The 19540-nt window shown below is 42.3% G+C and overlaps 1 protein-coding gene across 2 annotated transcripts in view; it reads left to right on the top strand.

Moving 5' to 3' along the window:
- Positions 1–11439, top strand: part of ENPP2 (ectonucleotide pyrophosphatase/phosphodiesterase 2) — a 62567-nt gene extending 51128 nt beyond the window's left edge. For both annotated transcript variants that reach the window (XM_083359822.1, XM_083359821.1), the window contains 3 exons: positions 4605–4737; positions 6450–6606; positions 10659–11439. In XM_083359822.1, coding sequence (XP_083215948.1) covers positions 4605–4737; positions 6450–6606; positions 10659–10832 — 464 coding nt within the window. In that variant the 3' untranslated portion in view covers positions 10833–11439. The remainder of the gene's footprint in view (positions 1–4604; positions 4738–6449; positions 6607–10658) is intronic.
- Positions 11440–19540: the final 8101 nt, after the last annotated feature.

Below are 19540 nucleotides of genomic sequence, written 5' to 3'. Positions count from 1 at the left end.
TTTGTTGGACCCGTGCCCTTCCTGGCTGGTTTATGCAGCTAGGGAGAGGACACGAGGCTGGCTCCAGGCGGTTATATCTGCTTCTTTGAGTGAGGGTTATTTCCCCACCGTCTTGAAGGAGGCGGTGGTGAGACCTCTCCTCAAAAAGCCTGCCTTGGACCCAGCTGTATTGAACAACTTTCGTCCAGTCTCCAACCTTCGCTTTCTTGCGAAGGTTGTTGAGAGTGTGGTGGCGCATCAGCTCCCTCTGGTCCTGGATGAAGCGGATTATTTGGACCCCTACCAATCGGGTTTCAGGCCCGGGTACAGCACAGAGACGGCATTGGTCGCTCTGGTGAATTATCTCTGGAGGGCTCGGGACAGGGGATATTCCTCTGTCCTAGTCCTATTAGACCTCTCGGCGGCTTTCGATACCATCGACCATGGTATCTTGCTGCGGCGTCTCAGGGTATTGGGAGTGGGAGGCACAGTTCTTCGGTGGTTCTCCTCCTATCTCCTGGGACGCTCGCAGTCGGTGTTGGCAGGGGGGCAGAGATCGGCCCCTAGGTCTCTCGTTTGTGGAGTTCCTCAGGGGTCGGTTCTCTCGCCTCTCCTGTTCAACATCTATATGAAACTGCTGGGTGAGATCATTCGTGGTTTTGGAGTTGGGTATCATCAATATGCCGATGATACCCAACTTTTCTTTTCGACCCCAAACCACCCCAGTGATGCCCTCGCTGTGATGTCCCGTTGCCTGGAGGCGGTTCGGGTCTGGATGGGGAGGAACAGACTTCAACTCAACCCTGACAAGACTGAGTGGCTGTGCATTCCGGCATCCCGGGACATTCAAAATGTTCCATCTCTTTCTGTGGGGGGTGAGCTCTTACCCCCCGTGGATAGGGCTCGCAACTTGGGAGTCCTCCTAGATTCACGGCTTACCCTGGAAGATCATGTGGTGGCCGTGACTAGGGGGGCTTTCGCCCAGGTTCGCCTGGTGCGCCAGTTGCGGCCCTATCTGGACCGGGATGCCCTGTGCACGGTCACTCATGCGCTCGTGACCTCTCGCCTTGACTACTGTAATGCTCTCTACATGGGGCTTCCCTTGAAGACCACTCGGAGGCTCCAACTGGTACAGAATGCGGCCGCGAGAGTTGTCTTGGGAGTTTCCCGGTACTCCCATGTTACACCTTTGCTCCGCGAGCTGCATTGGTTACCAGTTGTCTTCCGGGTGAGGTTCAAGGTTTTGGTTATGATCTTTAAGTCCCTACATGGCATGGGTCCGGGTTACTTCGGGGACCACCTGCTGCCGGCGTCAACTCCCCTCCGCCCTGTGCGTTCCCACAGAGAGGGCCTCCTCAGGGTGCCTCCGGTCAGGGAATGCCGACTGGCGGCCCCCAGGGGGAGAGCCTTCTCTGTGGGTGCCCCGGCTTTGTGGAACCAACTGCCCGTGGAGCTCCGGATGGCATCAGACCTCCGAACTTTCCGTCGTGGCCTGAAGACCCATTTATTTGAGTTAGCTGGTCTGGCCTGACGGGGGAGTTGGGTTTTAAATTGTTGTTTTAGAATAGTATTATTGTTTTTAACTGGGCACTGATTTAATCTTTTTTTAACTTTTGTATTGTATTGTATTGTTATTTATATGCCCTGTGAACCGCCCTGAGTCCCTAGGGAGAAGGGCGGTATACAAATTAAATAAAACATAAACATAAACATCAGAAACATATAGTATTCTAGAAGCTTTAGTTTCAAGCTCTTTATGGATTTAATAGTCATAATCAGCATCTTGAATTGCACACATGGGCAAGGTGCTAAAACTTTGCAGCTGGAATAACAGTACCATTTGATGCACTGTCTTTTCAAGTTAGTTAAAATATGATTACTTGGAACTATGTAGAGCTTCTGAAGTCTTCCCAAAAACAGCCCCATGTAGAAAAAGTTTCCAGTAATCTAAACCAAAAGATGAGAGGTAGTTTGGTGTAGGGGTTAAGGTGTCAGGGTAGAAACTGGAAATCTTGAATTCTAGTCCCATCTTAGGTACAAAGCCAGGTGGGTGTCCTTGGGCCAGTCACTTCCTCTCAACCCTAGGAAAGAGCCAATGGCAATTCACTTACAAAGAAACTTGCCAAGAAAACTGCAGGGATTTGTCTAGGCCAGGGGTAGGCAACCTTGGCTCTTTTATGACTCGTGGACTTCAATTCCCAGAATTACAAAACTGAATGCCTTCAATTATACTGGCACCAAGTCATTGTGAAGTTCCTTAAAATATAGGGAGGATGAAAGGCATGATCTACCTAACTTAAACGACTGAAAGTGCAATCACAAAGAGATGCCATTGGCATCATTGTGGGTATGGGTAGTGCCATAAGGAAAACAATACCATTTGAGCTCATTTTCTTTTGTAGGAGAAGAACAATGTGATAATTGTCCAGTCTGTACCAGATACAGAAGGGCACTAAGTCCTTTGTTAATGCCCCTCTGTTTGTTGGCAAAGGAAGGGAGTAAATCCTCGTCTTTAATATTAGGCCTGTTTTAGAATATATAGCTAATATTCTGTGGAACTGACACAAATCAGTAAAAATATTTGTTTCTCCATCTTAGAATCCTACTAACATTCAGTTTAGGTAATCATAGGAGCAGAAGAATTACCACTACTTACATCAAATACCAAAATTGCTTGTCTAAAGAATGCTCAGGGAGATGTAGATCTCCAGTTCATGTATGTTAGAATATGGTGCATAAGGTCCAGATTATTTTCAAAGGCACCGCATGTTTCCTTCCATGACTGATTTATAATAATAATAATAATATAATATGGGAAGGGTAAAGTTCATCCAGCATTTGTGCTCAGTTCGATGTATCTTCATTACTTGATACTTTTGCCTATAGCGAAGGTCAGTATCTTTACAGTTTAGAAGGTGGTTGCCCAAAGGATTAAATAGATGGCCCAATTCTTGCAAGATTTTGACCATTTTGCTTTTACACGGCTCCTTTGGTGTTCTGTGGATGTCATCTTAGAGCAGGGGTCTTCAAACCTGGCCCTTTTATGACTTGTGAACTTCAACTCCCAGAATTCCTCAGCCAGCATGCCTGGCTGAGGAATTCTGGGAGTTGAAGTCCACAAGTCATAAAAGGGTCAGGTTTGAAGACCCCCTGTCTTAGAGTGTCCTGGATATTGTGCTACTAGGAATGAATTGCTGTTTTTACAACAGCTTGTGCTCACATACTGAGATTTGTGCTAACAGCATGCTGTGCACATTTTCACCTTTCCCTAAATCTACAGTTTATAGGGAGTCTTTGACTTTTGACTAGTAGCTTAACGGCCATTCAAAGTTGCAACAGATTCCCCCCAAAGAAACTCATGACCCAGTTCCAAAATTTGGACAGCCATCACCACCCCTGTGATGACATGACTGCATTTTGGACACTAAGCATCTGGCCCTGCATTTATAACCGTTTTCAGGGTCCTGTGGTCACGTAATCATAATTTATGAAGTTTTTGCCCCAAACCCCAATCTTTACTTCTTTTGGCAAAAAAAATGCCCCATAGCAAGCAATGGATGCACTTAATGACCATGGCATTTGCTTAACGACTGCTGAAAAAAGGCCATAAAATTGAGTCAGTTATGTGTTGACCTGCTTTACCACTGTTACAACTATAACGGACAAGCTCCATTATGGCCATAAGCCAAGGACTGCCTGTAAAGACCCATGATGACTGCTTTACAAATGCACCAATTTACAGTAGAAATTCTGGTCCCAAAATGTGCTCCTAAATCAAGGACTATCTATAACAGACATTGTCCTTCATTCTATCCCAAAAGTGCTTTTCGAAAGACATCTGGACTTCCTTGGTTTTTTTCCCTTGGAAAAAACTTCTCATCCCAGAAGCTTCTTCCGTTCTTCTTGAGAAGAAGCTTCTTGGATGTTAAGCCAATGTTTTCAAGGAGAAACAGCAACAAGAAAGTCCAGCTGCCTTTTGAAAAGCACCTTTTGGGCAACCGTGACCGTGAGAATCTCCATAGACCTTGAGAATCTCCTTCATTCTGTCTTTAACAGAAGCTTGAATCCACGTTTTAATTCTAGCTCCTTGATGGACTATAGCTTCTGTCCATCCTGTAAGTGCAGACATGAATGGCACGCTCTGGATCCCATTGATTAAATAGCGTCATCTGATAGGACTCAGGAGTTGGACCTTCTTCTGTCTGAATGCTTGTCCTCTGGGAAAGCATTCCCCACCCACCACCCCAAGATCCCTGTGATCCCTACCCTAGGCTTGTGGAAATGGTCTTGAAAGCATGGTGGCTTGCAAGGTGGGTGGCAGGCCTTTTGTGGACTATGTATATTAGGATGAATGTTTATTGGCCTTCCAGATGTTCTTTTTGGTTTTCCTTTAACATTTTTCTATTGTTGTCAGCTGCCTGGCCTTGTTATGGTGTTGGGGCACAGGTGGGTTTATAAATCTAATGAAATAAAAGTGTGGGTTGATTACTAGTATTTCTCTGTCCTTCTGCAGAACATCTCTGAATGGAAATGTAAGGACTTTATGCAGAGAATAGCTATGATTTAATGCTTTCTCTGGTAGTCTTTAAGATAATCTTGCCTGCTTTTTTTTTGTATACCTACAGAGGTCTGGAATTATTTCCAGAGGGTTTTGGTGAAGAGATACGCCATTGAACGTAACGGAGTCAACGTGATTAGTGGACCAATCTTTGACTATGACTTTGATGGTTTGCATGACACCCCAGACAAAATCAAACTGTAAGGATCCACTACTATTAAACCAACTTACATAAAACAAAAATGAACAATCACCGAAGAGAAAGGAAAATAGATATATAAGCAACAGCAAACACAGAAGGACAAGAAGCAGTGGATGGAAACTAACCAAGGAGAGAAGCAACCTAGAATTAAGGAGAAGTTAGGACAATTAAAAGGGACGTGGTGGCTCAGTGGGTTAGGACGCTGAGCTTGTCGATCAGAAGGTCGGCAGTTTGGCGGGTCGAATACCGAGTGCCGCCTAACAGAGTGAGCGCCTGTTACTCGTCCCAGCTTCTGCCAACCTAGCAGTTCGAAAGCACGTAAAAATGCAAGTAGAAAAGTAGGGACCACTACGGTGGGAAGGTAACAGCGCTCCGTGCACCTTTGGCATCTAGTCATGCTGGCCACATGACCACGGAGACGTCCTCGGACAAGCGCTGGCTCTTCGGCTTTGAAACGGAGATGAGCACTGGCCCCTAGAGTCGGAAACGACTAGCACGCATGTGCGGGGGAACCTTTACCTTTACCTTTTAGGACAATTAACCAGTGGAACGGCTTGCCTTCAGAAATTGTGGATCTGCCAACACTGGATGGTTTTAAGAAGAGATTGGACAACCATTTGTCTGAAATGGTATAGCGTTTCCTGCCTGAGCAGGGGGTTGGACTAGAAGACTTCCAAGGTCCCTTCCAACTCTTGATATTCTATTAGAAAGAGAGAAATAAAGCAAAGTTCACGTGATTGTTAGTCACTTATTTATTTATTAAGAATATATAGCCTCACACATGGTTGATTCTGAGTGGCTTACAAAATTTTAAAAATCCACCATATAGCAATCATTAAAAACTCCCACCTCCCATGGCAGCAACAAGACAATCAAATCAGACATTTTGTAAATTTAGAGAGGAAAAATAAAATTTCAAATTCACCCAGCCTGTTGAAGATCTATTTTGTCTAAAGAGAGAAATAATGTGACATTTTCTGATTAAGAGTGCATATACTTTTCTCAAAATTGGCTAAATCAGGCATACTCTGAAAACCAGTCTTTTATATCTGGAATTATTGGCATTGGAAACAAGTTTTAACACAACCCAGATCACTCATTTTATCTGGCCCAACATTGTTCAGAAATAACTGGCAACTCCTCCCCATGACTTGTAATCCATGCTAGAGAAGGTTTGGCTGGGAGATTGCAATTTTTTTTTGTATCTGTTCTTATACCCTGTGATTTATCCAGCAAATTTGGCTAAATTCACTTAAATCCTCAAACCAAGCCTTTGGGTGGGATGGATAAATGAATCCAAAATCACTCTGCTTTATTTACCTGAAACGATATTTATTTTCTTACAATAGTTAGCTGTTAATATTTTACTTTTTTCTTCTTGGAAAAGATTTTTTTAAAAAAAAACCTTTATAGAGATTGAAGAATAATTCGTGCAGTGATGGGGCTATTTTGTCCCTCTTATGATCAGCTAAGTAAGGATTTTTTTTGTTTGTTCAAAAGGCAGTTGAAAGAATTGATTTCAGGGGTGTCCCAACTTGACAACTTTAAAAGGTGTGGACTTCAACTCCCACAAGTCTTAAAGTTGCCAAATTTGGACACCCCTGATTGATTTTAAACTAATAAATCAGTGGTTGATCATTTTCTCAGAATCTGTGCTGCCTTATCTCCCTTAAGACACATTTGTAAAAAGATGAAAAATTTATCTTCTAGGTATGTGGAAGGAAGTTCGATCCCGGTTCCAACTCACTACTACAGTATCATCACAAGTTGTTTAGACTTCACTCAGCCTGCTGACAAGTGTGATGGACCTCTTTCAGTTTTGGCATATATTTTCCCGCATAGGCCTGACAATGATGAAAGCTGCAATGTAAGTTCCAACTCATTTCTGTTGACTTGTGCTTGGCCCAAAGTGCCAACATGTCTCCAGAATGTTTTTTGAATCATGTTATACAGTTGCAAAATTAAAATCAGTCCCAAAGTGATGGAACAGACCAAGGAGGCAGGATGTCAAGGTGGTGGCTGCATAAGAGAACCTATTTAGGATTGATTGTGCTCTCCTGACTTTTTTGACAGCCCACTGATCATCAAATTTGGTCTTAGGTTCTATCTCAGTATACACTGTCCAATAAGGAACTGTGTAGGAAGATCAGAAGAACCTTATCTAACACAATGAAATTCAATGGTGAGAATAGTAAGGTTATGCAGTTAGGCAAGAAAAACCAAATGCACAGGTATAGTATAGGTGGTACCTAGCTCAATAGTAATAACTGAGAGAGGGATCTTGGAGTCCTAGTGGACAATCACTTCAATATGAGCCAGCGGTGTGCTGCAGCTGCCAAAAAAGCCAACAGAGTCAGTCCTAGGCTGCATTAACAGAGGGATAGAATCAAGATCATGTGAAGTGTTAATACCACTTTATAACACCTTGGTAAGGCCACACTTGGAATACTGCATCCAGTTTTGGTCACCATGATGTAAAAAAAGATGTTAAGATTCTAGAAAGAGTGCAGAGAAGACCAACAAAAATGATTGGGGGACTGGAGGTTTAAACATATGAAGAACGGTTGCAGAATTGGGTATGTCTAGTTATCCGTCTTGCCGGCGGATAACACCCAGGGGGAGGGCCTTTTCTGTGGGTGCACCTGCCCTCTGGAACCAGCTGCCCGTGGAGCTCAGGACTGCCCCTGACCTACGTTCATTCCGCCGAGACCTGAAGACTTGGCTCTTTGAGCTCTCTGGCCCAGGCTGAGAATTTTAACTGGGGTTTTATTTTCAGGGATAATTTAATCTTTTAATTGTCTTTTAACTTTGTATTTTGTATTGGTGTGATTTTAAAATGCCCTGTAAACCGCCCTGAGTCCTTCGGGAAAGGGCGGTATATAAATCTAATAAATCTAATCTAATCTAATCTAATGAAAAGACTAGGACTTTTGAAATGACTAGGCAGTATTCCAATACTTGAGGGGCAGCCACAAAGAAGAGGGGGACAACCTATTCTCCAAAGCACTTGAAGGCAGGACATAAAGCAATGGATGAAAACTAATCAAGGAGACAACCAACCTACAAATAAAAAAAAATTCCTGACAGTTAGAACAATTAATAAGTGGAACAGCTTGCCTCCAGAAGTTGTGAGTGCTCCCTCACTAGAGGTTTTTAATGAGAGCTTGGACAGCCATTGGCATGGAGTCTTCTGCTTGAGCAGGGTGTTGGATTAGAAAATCTTCAAGGTCCCTTCCAACTCTGTTATTCTGTTATCATTTAACAGCAGTTTATTAGAATATTCTGATAAAGAGGGGTCTCTGTATGAAAAGAAAGAGCACCTGCAAAAATGGCTTACATTTACTTTTACAGTTAGCCCAAGAAGGAACTTCAAAGTAAAAGTTGATTGGTTTAAGAAACAATCATCTGTCCAGTTACATCATAAGAATTAAAGCATTCAATAATATTTAAGCATGACCATTGAAAAGAGCAATGTATTAACAGTATAAAAGAGTAAAACATTAGCAGGAGAAAAGACATCATGAGTCCTGTAGAGCAGAGGTCCCCAACCTTTTGGGCACCAGGGACCGGTTTCGTGGAGAAAGGTTTTTCTACAGATCGGAGAGTGTGTGGTTTTGTGTGCTGCCTGTGTCCCACGGATGGGGCTTTGCTTGTTTGTGCGGACCAGTTGCTGGCATGCTGCGGCCTGGTACCAGTCCACAGACTGGGGGTTGGGGACCCCTGATCTTTATTACTTTTGCTCTTCATCAAAGTCTACCTTTCATGGATCAGGGGTTGGGGACCCCTGCCATAGAGTCTGTTGCATAAAGATACATTTTCACCTAAGTATGTCTTAACATGCACAGTTGAAAAACAAAGTCTTTTGTTATTCACCTGAGAAAATTCTTTTTTGCAATTAGTTGCGACAAGTAAGGGAAAATGTCAGCATTCCAATCTTACAAGGTGACGCTCAGAATGTGGGCTAAATTAAAGAAGGTAACCGCATGTTAGTTTGCCAGGTCAACCCATATTTCAAGCATTACAAAAGTCCACCCCACATGGCCCTCACCACCACTTTGTTCAGGGCCTGTTTGATGATGATAACTTTATTGTCACTTTGAATGTACACCAATCGGCATACATCAAAATGAAATTTCATTGCATACAGCTCTCAAAGGGTCACCACCTCCGATATTACTCCTTGTTCGGGGCACGCTCAAATTTCACATTGTCCATTTTAGTCTCTAGGGAGTGAACGATGGCAAACAGGACAGATGGAAATGGGGCTCCATGTGGATTAGCCCTCAAGTTAGCTTGTATTCTGACAACCTCGCCTTCTTTCCTTTTTCTGATGCTGACTCTTCCACCCTTTCCTTAAAGAGGCCTTGCTTCTTTTCGCCCCTGGAGCACGCTGCTGCTGCCACCAACTCCTCCAAAAGCCTCTCTCTCTTCCTCTGGGCCTGCCGACAGCCTCATCCAGTTCCTTCGCTCCATAAGCTCCAGGTCCTCTCTGCCTCCTCTGGAAAGAGCCCTGATTTGCAATACAATCCATCACTGGGCCAGCAGTCAGATCTTGCTGCTGGTAGAACAAATTCAAACAGCGCCAACGACTTTTAACGGTCTCACCAACAGTTCCAAAACAACTAGAAACTCGCCAGGCCAGCAAAGATTGTCGGTCGTATGTCATATGTTACCTTAGTTCCACCATGTTGCTGAAACACATTAAAATCTTCCTGATCATGTGGCCTATAGCCCTTACTATCCCTCCCAAAACTATTTGCCTTCAAGAGCCAATGCAGCCGCAGCCATTCCAGGCGCCACCATCTTAGAACTGTTGTGTCACAAGGCAGAACTACAACCAACAGAGGGCAATGGGCGATAATCAGATTTGAGTGAAACACTCAGTGGAAGAAACGTCCTAGAATGGTTTGACATTGGCAGATACTGTGAGAACTTTTAAGCAAAGGATGCATAGCCAGCTTTCCTCGCCAGCATTTCACAACAGATTGACTGTTTGCATCAAAGATCACTTTCATCACAATTATTTATATGAAGGTTATACTTTCAGCAACTTCTGAGCCTTTTCTCCTTAATATGGTACTGGGCCGCGGCATGCCAGCCAACCAGGCCACACAAACAAGCAAAGCCCCATCTGCTGGATGCAGGCAGCACACAAAACCACGCCCCTTCCGGTCCGTGGAAAAACCTCTCTCCACATAACCAGCCCCTGGTGCCCAAAATGTTGGGGACCTCTGATATAGTCCGTTACTTGCAACCATTCATTTGGTGACTGCTGGAAGTTACAACACCACTGAAATCACTGGTGATCAAAATGGGTGTGCTTGGCAACTGGCACGAATTTATGACGGTTGCAGTGTCCCGGGCTCATGTGATCACTACTTGCGATCTTCCCCTAAGCAGAGTCACTGGGGGAAGACAGATTTACTTAATGACCACATGATTCACGACTTCAGTGATGTGTTTGATAACCATGTCAAAAAATGTTTGTAAAATTGGACACAAAATCACTGAACAACTGCCTTGCATAGCAAGGGGATGGTCTCAATTGTGGCTGTAAATTGAGAACTGTTTGTAGTATATTAATTAGTAAACCAGTGACTGTTGATAAGTATAAGATACAATGTAGATTTTTTTTTCTTTGTATTTTTAGATGACACCGGGGTCCTCAAACTTGGCCATTTTAAGACTTGTGGACTTCAATTCCCAGAATTCCCCAGCCAGCATGGCTGGCTGGGGAATTCTGGAAGTTGAAGTCCACAAGTCTTAAAGTGGGCAGGTTTGAGGATCCTTGTTTTAAGACTGATTGGGGTTGTCTCTTTAATTTTTACAGACTTTTTTTAAAGTTTAAGCATACTGTTGTCGTTCATTGTGTCTGTTAAGAATATTATTATTATTTAAAAGGGCCTTTTTTCCTTCCAGAATTCTTCTGAAGATGAATCCCGGTGGGTTGAAGAGCTCCTGAAAATGCACACAGCGAGAGTGCGGGATATCGAACAACTTACCGGCTTAGACTTCTATCGGAAGAGCAGTCGAAGCTACTCAGAGATTCTTTCTTTAAAAACATACCTGCATACATTTGAAAGTGAAATTTAACTTTCTCTTAAAATTCAACCCACCCATCCTCTCATGAAGTGCTGTATATTTTTATATTATATTTATTAATTTGAAACAGGACATTAAAATTATTAGTGTATTTCTTATCTTGCAACAAATCTTAAAAATATTAAATCGGTGTCTGTTTGTGTTTTGAATCTTTAATGTAAAACATATGTTTTTTGGTGTTTTTTTAAGAGCTCTTGATGTGCAGCTTCTTAAAGAGTCTCTTAGTTCAAAGCTTCTTAAAATGATACAGAAGAATCACTTACTTAGGCTGAGGAAATGTAATTTTTATTGCATTCCCTTGTGCCGTGCTTTTTTTTTAGTCCTGTATTGTGTATTATACATGTAAAATGACAATGATTGTTAACTATGTGATAAGACATATTTAAGCTTCATAGAGAATAGAAACTTAAATATAATAAAACCACACATTTAGGGTTGTTTTATCTAGTGTTCCTTTCACAATGGCAAACTATTTTTTCCCCTTGTTTTCAGGTTGATTCTTCCTCTATACACAAGCACAGTATAATTTACTGCGTGACCTTCAAATTATACTGTTTTTTTTTAAAACCCAGGAGGCTGAATACATAACTGCCTGGAATTAGAGTTGTATGTCATGGTGGTTGTTAAGAAGTCACCACATGACCCTGCTCAATTTTATGACTCTTTTTGCAGTGGTCGTTAAAAGAACCCATTATGCCCAATAGGTGTTTTTTTTGCTGGAACGAAGTAAATGCTGGATTCTAGCAAGAAACCATTAAAATTGCAGTCACTCCTTAACTTCTGATTTTTGCTAAGTGAAATGGGTGGAGCCTGAGGATGAAGAAGGCAGAGCTACAAGGCCTTAATCCAGGGGCCTTCAAACTTGGCCCTTTTATGACTTGTGGACTTCAACTCCCAGAATTCCTCAGCCAGGCATGCTGGCTGAGGAATTCTGGGAGTTGAAGTCCACAAGTCATAAAGGCCAAGTTTGAAGACGCCTGCCTTAATCCTTTGGAATATTGCTGTCGCTCAAAAAAGCATTTTTTTTCTAACCAGGCAGTCTGACTTAGAGGGATTTGGCCTGTTTTTCATCATTCTGCCAATTATGGTCCTTGGCACCCCCAACCCCAACCCCAGATATTTTAAAATTAACCCTGTTTCCAGATGTTTCCTCACCCCTGTTTGGCACATTGCATGAGCCAGGCCTCGGATGGGCATGGTGAACTAGAGCAATTCAAGAATGCCCCCTCATGTGCAATGTTACACCGGGTGCTTTTTATTAAAAAGTCTTAACATTGCCAAAGAAGTTTGGTGACCTGAAGTTGTATGAACATTTATTTCATAAGAAAGGAGTTGCAAGAATGTGGCAGTTGAGTTCATAAGAGGGAAATTGCCAAGAGTCTAACCCAGGGGTCTTCAAACATGGCCCTTATATGACTTGTGGACTTCAAATCCCAGAATTCCTCAGCCAGGCACGCTGGCTGAGGAATTCTGGGAGTTGAAGTCCACAAGTCATAAAAGGGCCAAGTTTGAAGACTCCTGGTCCAACCTTACTAGGACTCGAATGGAGATGAAGTTCTGAGCAGTAAAGTAGGCTCCTTCTGAAAACTTTCCTGCTGAAGAGGCTCAGATTGATTTTTTAAAAATATACATATATTAACGGTATTTTTAAGCAAAAGCTTTTCCCTCAGGTTGATCCTGAAAACTCTTTCGTGTGAGGAAGTGTACGACCTGTTGCCCATCTTAATTCCAGTTGATGGTTAATGGCAAATTCTAACTTCACTTTGTCTTTCTTAGTCTTCATTTCCCAACAGACATGCAAAGTTTTGGAAATCTTTGACCCCACTGGGTCCATGTTTTTGGATACCATTAAATGACCTTCAGTTTGTTTTGGCTGAAATCTATTTTTGTACAAGATTAAGTTATTTTTGGTTGGTCCTTTCCAAAACTGATTGGTACCTTGCCTGCCCAAGTTTGCAACTGGAGAATGATTAATTGTGTCTGTGTTCCAATTATTTCTCATTATGGATAACTTTAAACAGTGTATTTAACCAGGACAGTTCATAGCTAATAATTGCATTCACATAATATGCAGGGCCCCTTTTTGTGTAAATTCAATCCATTTACTTGGTTAGTTAGCTGGGGGTTCAGAGTATTATGCAGAGCCAGAAAATGGGTTAATTTGATAAGAAAATTAAGGGCACGGTGTAAATATATTCTCTTGAGTTAGATTTAGTTTAAAAAACATATTAATTCAATATTTAACATACTAAAAAGGATTCAACATCCAGCAAAAACTCTTTCTAATCTAGCTGTGTGTATATTAATGCAGAATTTTCCACAAATGTGTCAGCAGCTTAAGCTATCCCACGCCAGTTCTAAAAGCCCTGAGAGGTTTTTTTTTTAAAAAAGGAAAAGTTTTAATTAGCATTTGCATTTGTCAGCCTAAGTGGTGTTAACTAATAAAATAATAAAGTTGTTTATTTTTGCTTTATCTTTAAGATCTAAAGAGGCATCATGGCTGTTTTTGCAGTTTTCTTCACAACAACCAATTAAATTGAGTTGTCAGAGGGTACTACGGTACTAATCTAGAGTCACCTAGTATATATCCACAGTATGGCTGAGAGTGGATTTGAATCAAGATTTTTCTGGCACTTTCTATACTTACCCAGTCCTGCTACATTTACACTGGCCCTTTTCACTTACCCAAATATTCCATGGTAATTCCTGATGGGAGTCAGAATATAAAATGAGAACAATCTCCACTCCCTTCTAGCACTGATGATGTTAGTTTGGTAATGAAACGTCTGCAAGAAAATAACCAAGCTCAGAGAGCACCAAGGATCCATAGTTCAATCCTGAGCTACAAATATTCTCTTCTGTTGGTATTTTCACTATGCCGCCCGTCCTTCCCCATTTTTGAGCACCCATTCAAGCACCAGTTGTAGTTTACCCCACCTTCAAGGGCAGTCCCACATCTTCAGTGCAATACAGTAGTCAGGTGTGCATGTCCTAAATGCATGAATAAATATTTCATATATTCAGCTTGTTCTCCTACCTCCACTGAAATCTCTTGCCAGGCCTTGTCTTTCTTCAAATCTAAACCAAAACCTTAGCTTATGAAATTTTAGAGTTACAGAGTTGCAATTTTATTTCCTGGGAAAAGTTATAATAGTCCCAGCGATGGCTTTTTGAGAACATATGGCCTATCCCTAATGAGAGAAGTCTGCAGTTATATTATCAGCTTCTTCCATTATTTTATAAGTTGCTAGTGCAAATATTCTCAATTCCTGAGGAGGTCCAACAGACTGACTGTCTTAAGGTTTTTTAAAGGAGATGACTTGGCTGGCCACTGTTCCGGAGAGGGTAATTCTCACAAACAGGACTGCAAGTGCTCATGGGTTCCAGCACCAGCTATGTTCCACTTTGAAGAAAGATCTCAGCTTTCAAAGCCCGTCTGTCTCTGCGTGTTCTTGGCACAGCCTTCAGTCGCTTGCTCACCCACTACCCTGTCTAAACCGGCTCTAAAAATAATGTTGATGGATTTTCCAGAAGCAGCCTGCCTAGGTCTGAAAACAGTTTTTGATCTTCAGAAGTTAAGTCTCCGGCTTTCCCTTCAGTGGAACAGACATCAATTATGTGTCCTTTGTACGTGGGCCATCTGGAAAAATAATGGGTAGGTTGCTGCAGTTTGGCTCGGCTGGCTGGACAACAGCTTTCTTTTTTATTCACCTAACTGTTCACAGGTGGTACGCTGAATTTATTAATCGATGGTTCAGAAGAAACTGAAGGCAGCGGGAAGAGAGGAAAGGAGTAGTACAGTGGGATTTAAGATGAAAGAGCTGCTGGGAGACTTCGGCAGAACTAGATTGCTGTTTCCATTTAGACAACATGAGATAGTGAGGCCAGTTCTGGAGCAATTAATCTTCTTGAAACAGTCAGATAGTTCCTTCCAATTTCTGCTGCATGAGTTTTCGGATACTAGGTTCCATATTTCATGGAATATATGGGACTTTTGCCAATTAATCACTAGACAGTTGTTGGTTTTTTTTGCTGTCTCACACACGTTTACAACCTGAAACTCAGGGACCTGCAAAAGTTGCTCTCAAATTGTAATTTTTACTAGGAGAGAAGCTTCAGCTTTATTACAGAGCCTGCGTGCTTTGCAAATGATTTGGAAGAAGTGCTGTGGAAGGTCCATGAGCCCAACATCTTACTGTTGCCCATTAAAAGGTAAAGGTAAAGGATCCCCCGCACATGCGTGCTAGTCGTTTCCGACTCTAGGGGCCGGTGCTCATCTCCGTTTCAAAGCCGAAGAACCAGTGCTTGTCCAAGGACGTCTCCGTGGTCATGTGGCTGGCATGACTAGACGCCAAAGGCGCACAGAACGCTGTTACCTTCTCACCGTTGTGGTCCCTATTTTTCTACTTGCATTTTTACATGCTTTCAAACTGCTAGGTTGGCAGAAGCTGGGACGAGTAACAGGTGCTCACTCTGTTACGTGGCACTCAGGATTCGACCCGCCAAATTGCCGACCTTCTGATTGAGAAGCTCAGCGTCCTAACCCACAGAGCACCGCATCCCTCATTAAAGCAGCCCAAACTTCTCCAGGCTTCTGTCTATAAAGAGACATTGCTACCTTAAGAACGCCACCCATTAAAGTTAATGCGACACTTAAAGCTGCTCGATCTTTGCTAACGATTAGTAGTTGGGGAGAGATTCATGCTGAAGATATTGCCTACTTTTCTCCCCCTTTCTCCTGGAGACTCATGGTGTCACTCTTGTACTTGTTGGGATTAATTTAAATTTAGGAGAGTAGTAAATGAAGGACATCTTTCCCTTTGCATTATAGTTGTCATGGTTCCGATAGATGAAACCCTTCAAAAGAACTTCGAGGCATTGTTTACCTTAAAGAATCTTTTTATTTAGGAAACATTTGGATCCAAAGCCCTCTGAGATGCACTCAAGAGAGAAAACTAGACAGCATAGGTAGTCCTTGACTTAAAACTGGTGGCTTAGTGACTGTTCAAAGTTATGACCACCTCTCCATGGGTACTTAGGAGCCACTTCTGAAGTTCCAATATTTCTCTGAAGTCACATGACCACATTTCAAACACTCAGCAAGTCACTTGCATTTATGGCCATTTGCAGGATACCGTGGTCATGTAACTGTGTTTCATGATATTTATTTTACAACAACCAGCATTTACTTCCAGCTTTTGGCAAAAACCATAGAAAACATTGGTTTGCTTAACCACCATGGCAAAAAAAAATGCTGTCAAACAAATGTGGGTGACCTGCTTTATGACCATCATGACTTAGGACCATAATGGGCAGGCTCCATTACTGTTGTAAGTCAAGGACTACCTACATTCTGTAATCCTCTATAAAGTCTTCCCACTCACTGGATCTGAGCAGCATACTTTGCCACTGTTTCCAGACAAAAGGGTCCACTTAGGTTCCCTTTGGCCACCTAACACCATCATAGCTATTGAGAATGATCCAGTCTTACCTGCTTTGCATCTCAGATCTGCCCTTGTGCAATCTGTGGTCAGAAAAAGAAGTCTATGCACAGTCCTCTGCTAGCAAAAGACTGGTCGATCTCTGCAACTACTAGTCCTTATCCGCAACTGTATTTCTCAGTTTTGGCACAGGCAAATCTCGGGGGAAAATCTGATTTGCCAAATACTTGGTTTGCACGTAGAGGGTCCCAGTTTCACTGAACAATCAGCAACGAAAATCACAGCAGTGTGTTCATAAAGGGAAGGAAAAAATGGAAAAGGACAATGAATGTGTTCCATGAGGTTGTGTGCTCATATCTGAAAAGGTAATCTCTTTGAGCTAACTACAGATTGATAACCAAGGTTGAATGCCTACTTAGGCTTTGTAACAGTGTTGTAGAAACCTAAATAGTACTCAGTGTTGAGTGCCTGAGAAGGACTAGGGTGACATGATAGTGGTGTTCCAATTATCTCAGGGGTTGCCGTAAAGAAGGGAGGGGGGGGGTTAACCTATTCTCCAAAGCACCCGAAGGTAGGACAAGAAGCAACGGATGGAAGCAATCAAGGAGAAAAGCAACCTAGAACTAAGGAGAAATTTCCTGACAGAACAATTAATCAGTGGAACAACTTGCCTCCAGAAGTTGTGAATGCTCCAACACTGGAAGTTTTTAAGAGACTAGACAGCCATTTGTCTGAAATGGTGTTTCCTGCCTGAGCAGGGGGTTGAACTAGAAGACCTCCAAGGTCCCTTCCAACTGTCTTTTTCTATTACTTCTTCCTAAGTAATTAGAGTAGGAACAACATAAGGCAGCCAGGAACAGTATCACTGAGTAAGAAAAACAGCCAACACAAGTGGGAATTTACCAGGGTAGTTTGTAAGAGTTTTCCCTGTACCTGACTGACCTGAGACTGAGAGAAGAAAAATAAACAGAAGACTTAATGATGGTACCTTAAGAAACAAAAGTAGAGCTGAAAAGATAGGGTGACCTGCAATGCTTGTGATGTGCTTGTGTTCCTACTGCAGAACAACCTAACATATATTTGCAAGCAAATTCAAGCTTTTAGAAAAAGTCAAAGATGGTACAATGAATAGCTACACTTAGCTGTGTTCTCGGACAGAGAAACATTTTGCCTTGCACATAAGATAGCTCCCCTTTTTAAATCTATTTTATGAAATAAGCATCTAAAAAGAAAACGTGAACAATAAAATTCAGTGGAATAAGAAGCGGTGGACATCAAGGAAACTGTCTACAGGTGCCCTGGTGCCCAGAGGCACCATGTTCATAATCTTGGCTACAAAATCTTACACAGCAGATTGCGTGTAGGATTCTAAGTGTCAAGTTGTCTATTTAAAATTAAAACCAAGAGGGAGCTGTTACAAAACCACTCAGTCCCTAAAATAAAAGTTCCTTTGGACTAATCTTCCTTTCTCCTGGTCTATAAAAACCATGAACAAAATCACGGGAGACTTACCTCTGATTGTGGAGAGCAAATTCACTCACGCCTCCAAAAGTTACGAGTTCTCATTTTCACTTTTGTCCTTGGTCAGGCTGGCTGGAGTAAAACTCAAAATAACTATAGGGGTTGCATTTGGTTGGAGCAACCTGGTGAGATCTATTTCTAAACTTCCCACCCTAGCATCAAGCAGGTCTGACTGGATCGAGAGGATTACTCTCTCAACAGAGGGGGAGAAAAAGGACACCAACTACGCATCTCTTTATTTACAACACGGTCCTTTCAGCAGTTCCAAGAAGGCTCCTCACCCATTTGCACTATTCAGGTGATCCTGAGGGCACAGATAAGCAACCAAGCAACCAAAATGATTGGGGGGCTGGAGGCTAAAACATATAGGGAACGGTTGCTGGAATTGGGTATGTGTAGTTTAATGAAGAGAAGGGTGAGGGGTGACATCATAGCAGTGTTCCAATATCTCAGGGGTTGCCACAAAGAAGAGGGAGTCAAGCTATTCTCCAAAGCACCTGAAAGCAGGACAAGAAGCAACGGATGGAAACTAGTCAAGGAGAGAAGCAACCTAGAACTAAGGCAAAACTTCCTGACAGTTAGAACAATTAACCAGTGGAACAACCTGCCTCCAGAGGTGGTGAATGCTCCAACACTGGAGGTTTTTAAGAAGAGACTGGACAGCCATTTGCCTGAAATGGTATAGGGTTTCCTGCCTGAGCAGGGGGTTGGACTAGATGACCTCCAAGGTCCCTTCCAACTTTATATTATTATTATTATTATTATTAACCCCCAAGTGGCCTCAGTGCCTCTCAGAGCGAGTGCTAAGAAGCAGATGATTTCAAAGAAATATAAGCCTTCCATCCGCTAACCATCCGGTCCAAAATGAAGAAGCTTCTTGGATGAGAAGCGAAATGTCTTCTTCAAGAGAAAAAACATAGCCCAGTTGCCTTTTGAAAAAGCTCCTTTGAGACAATCGCGGCCTGGATGACAGGTCTAACCCTACTTTTCAAGTCTGGGTAAGATCTGTCAGATGCTGCCATCTGCCGAGCTCCCAGCTATAAACGCTAGCATGGATGAGATGAAATGGCTCATAATGACTCAAGAACGAGCGGGAAAGATGCCAAGGCTCAAAATACCACCCGAGACTCATTAGAAATTGACCTTTCCTTTTGTGATTAAAAGGAAAATTATTCAACATACGGCAAGTAATCATGTTAAATGGATTGGGTATGGATGGTTTCTGATCAGGCTTTGCCTGCTTCTTTATTTTGGCTCCGTCCATTTGGTGTTTCCGATTAAAGGATGTCACTCAAAAGACAAGGATTATACAGCAGGCACATATTTGTTAAAGGCCTTTGGTCTAATTTCTCCCTGCCTTTTCCTTGATCGTCTCTAGATGAAGGGTTAGCAACAAAGCAGGTGCACCACCAGTAGATGGCAGTCACTCTCCTCCGAAAATCAAAAAAAGCAAAATGTGTGTATACATACACAGTTTTCAAAAAATATGCTATTTTTCATCTAAATATGAAATTGTGGAATTTGGCTGCATATAACTCGCAGGATTTGGAACATTTTAAATTTCTTTGCAAGGTTGCATAATCACACTTGCCCCTACCAGAAAAGTCTGTAGACCATTAGGCAGAATATACTGGATTTAATAACACCATTACAGGATTGATTCCTCACTTTATTTGCAACATACAATGCAAAATGAAATATTGTCTCAACCTGTTTTATAGTGCAAGAATAGTGGAA

Source organism: Vipera ursinii, assembly GCF_947247035.1.
Source record: "Vipera ursinii genome assembly, chromosome: 3".
Classification (NCBI taxonomy): domain Eukaryota; kingdom Metazoa; phylum Chordata; class Lepidosauria; order Squamata; family Viperidae; genus Vipera; species Vipera ursinii.
The sequence above is the reverse complement of the archived record's forward strand: the minus strand, read 5'-3'. Positions and strand labels throughout refer to the sequence as shown.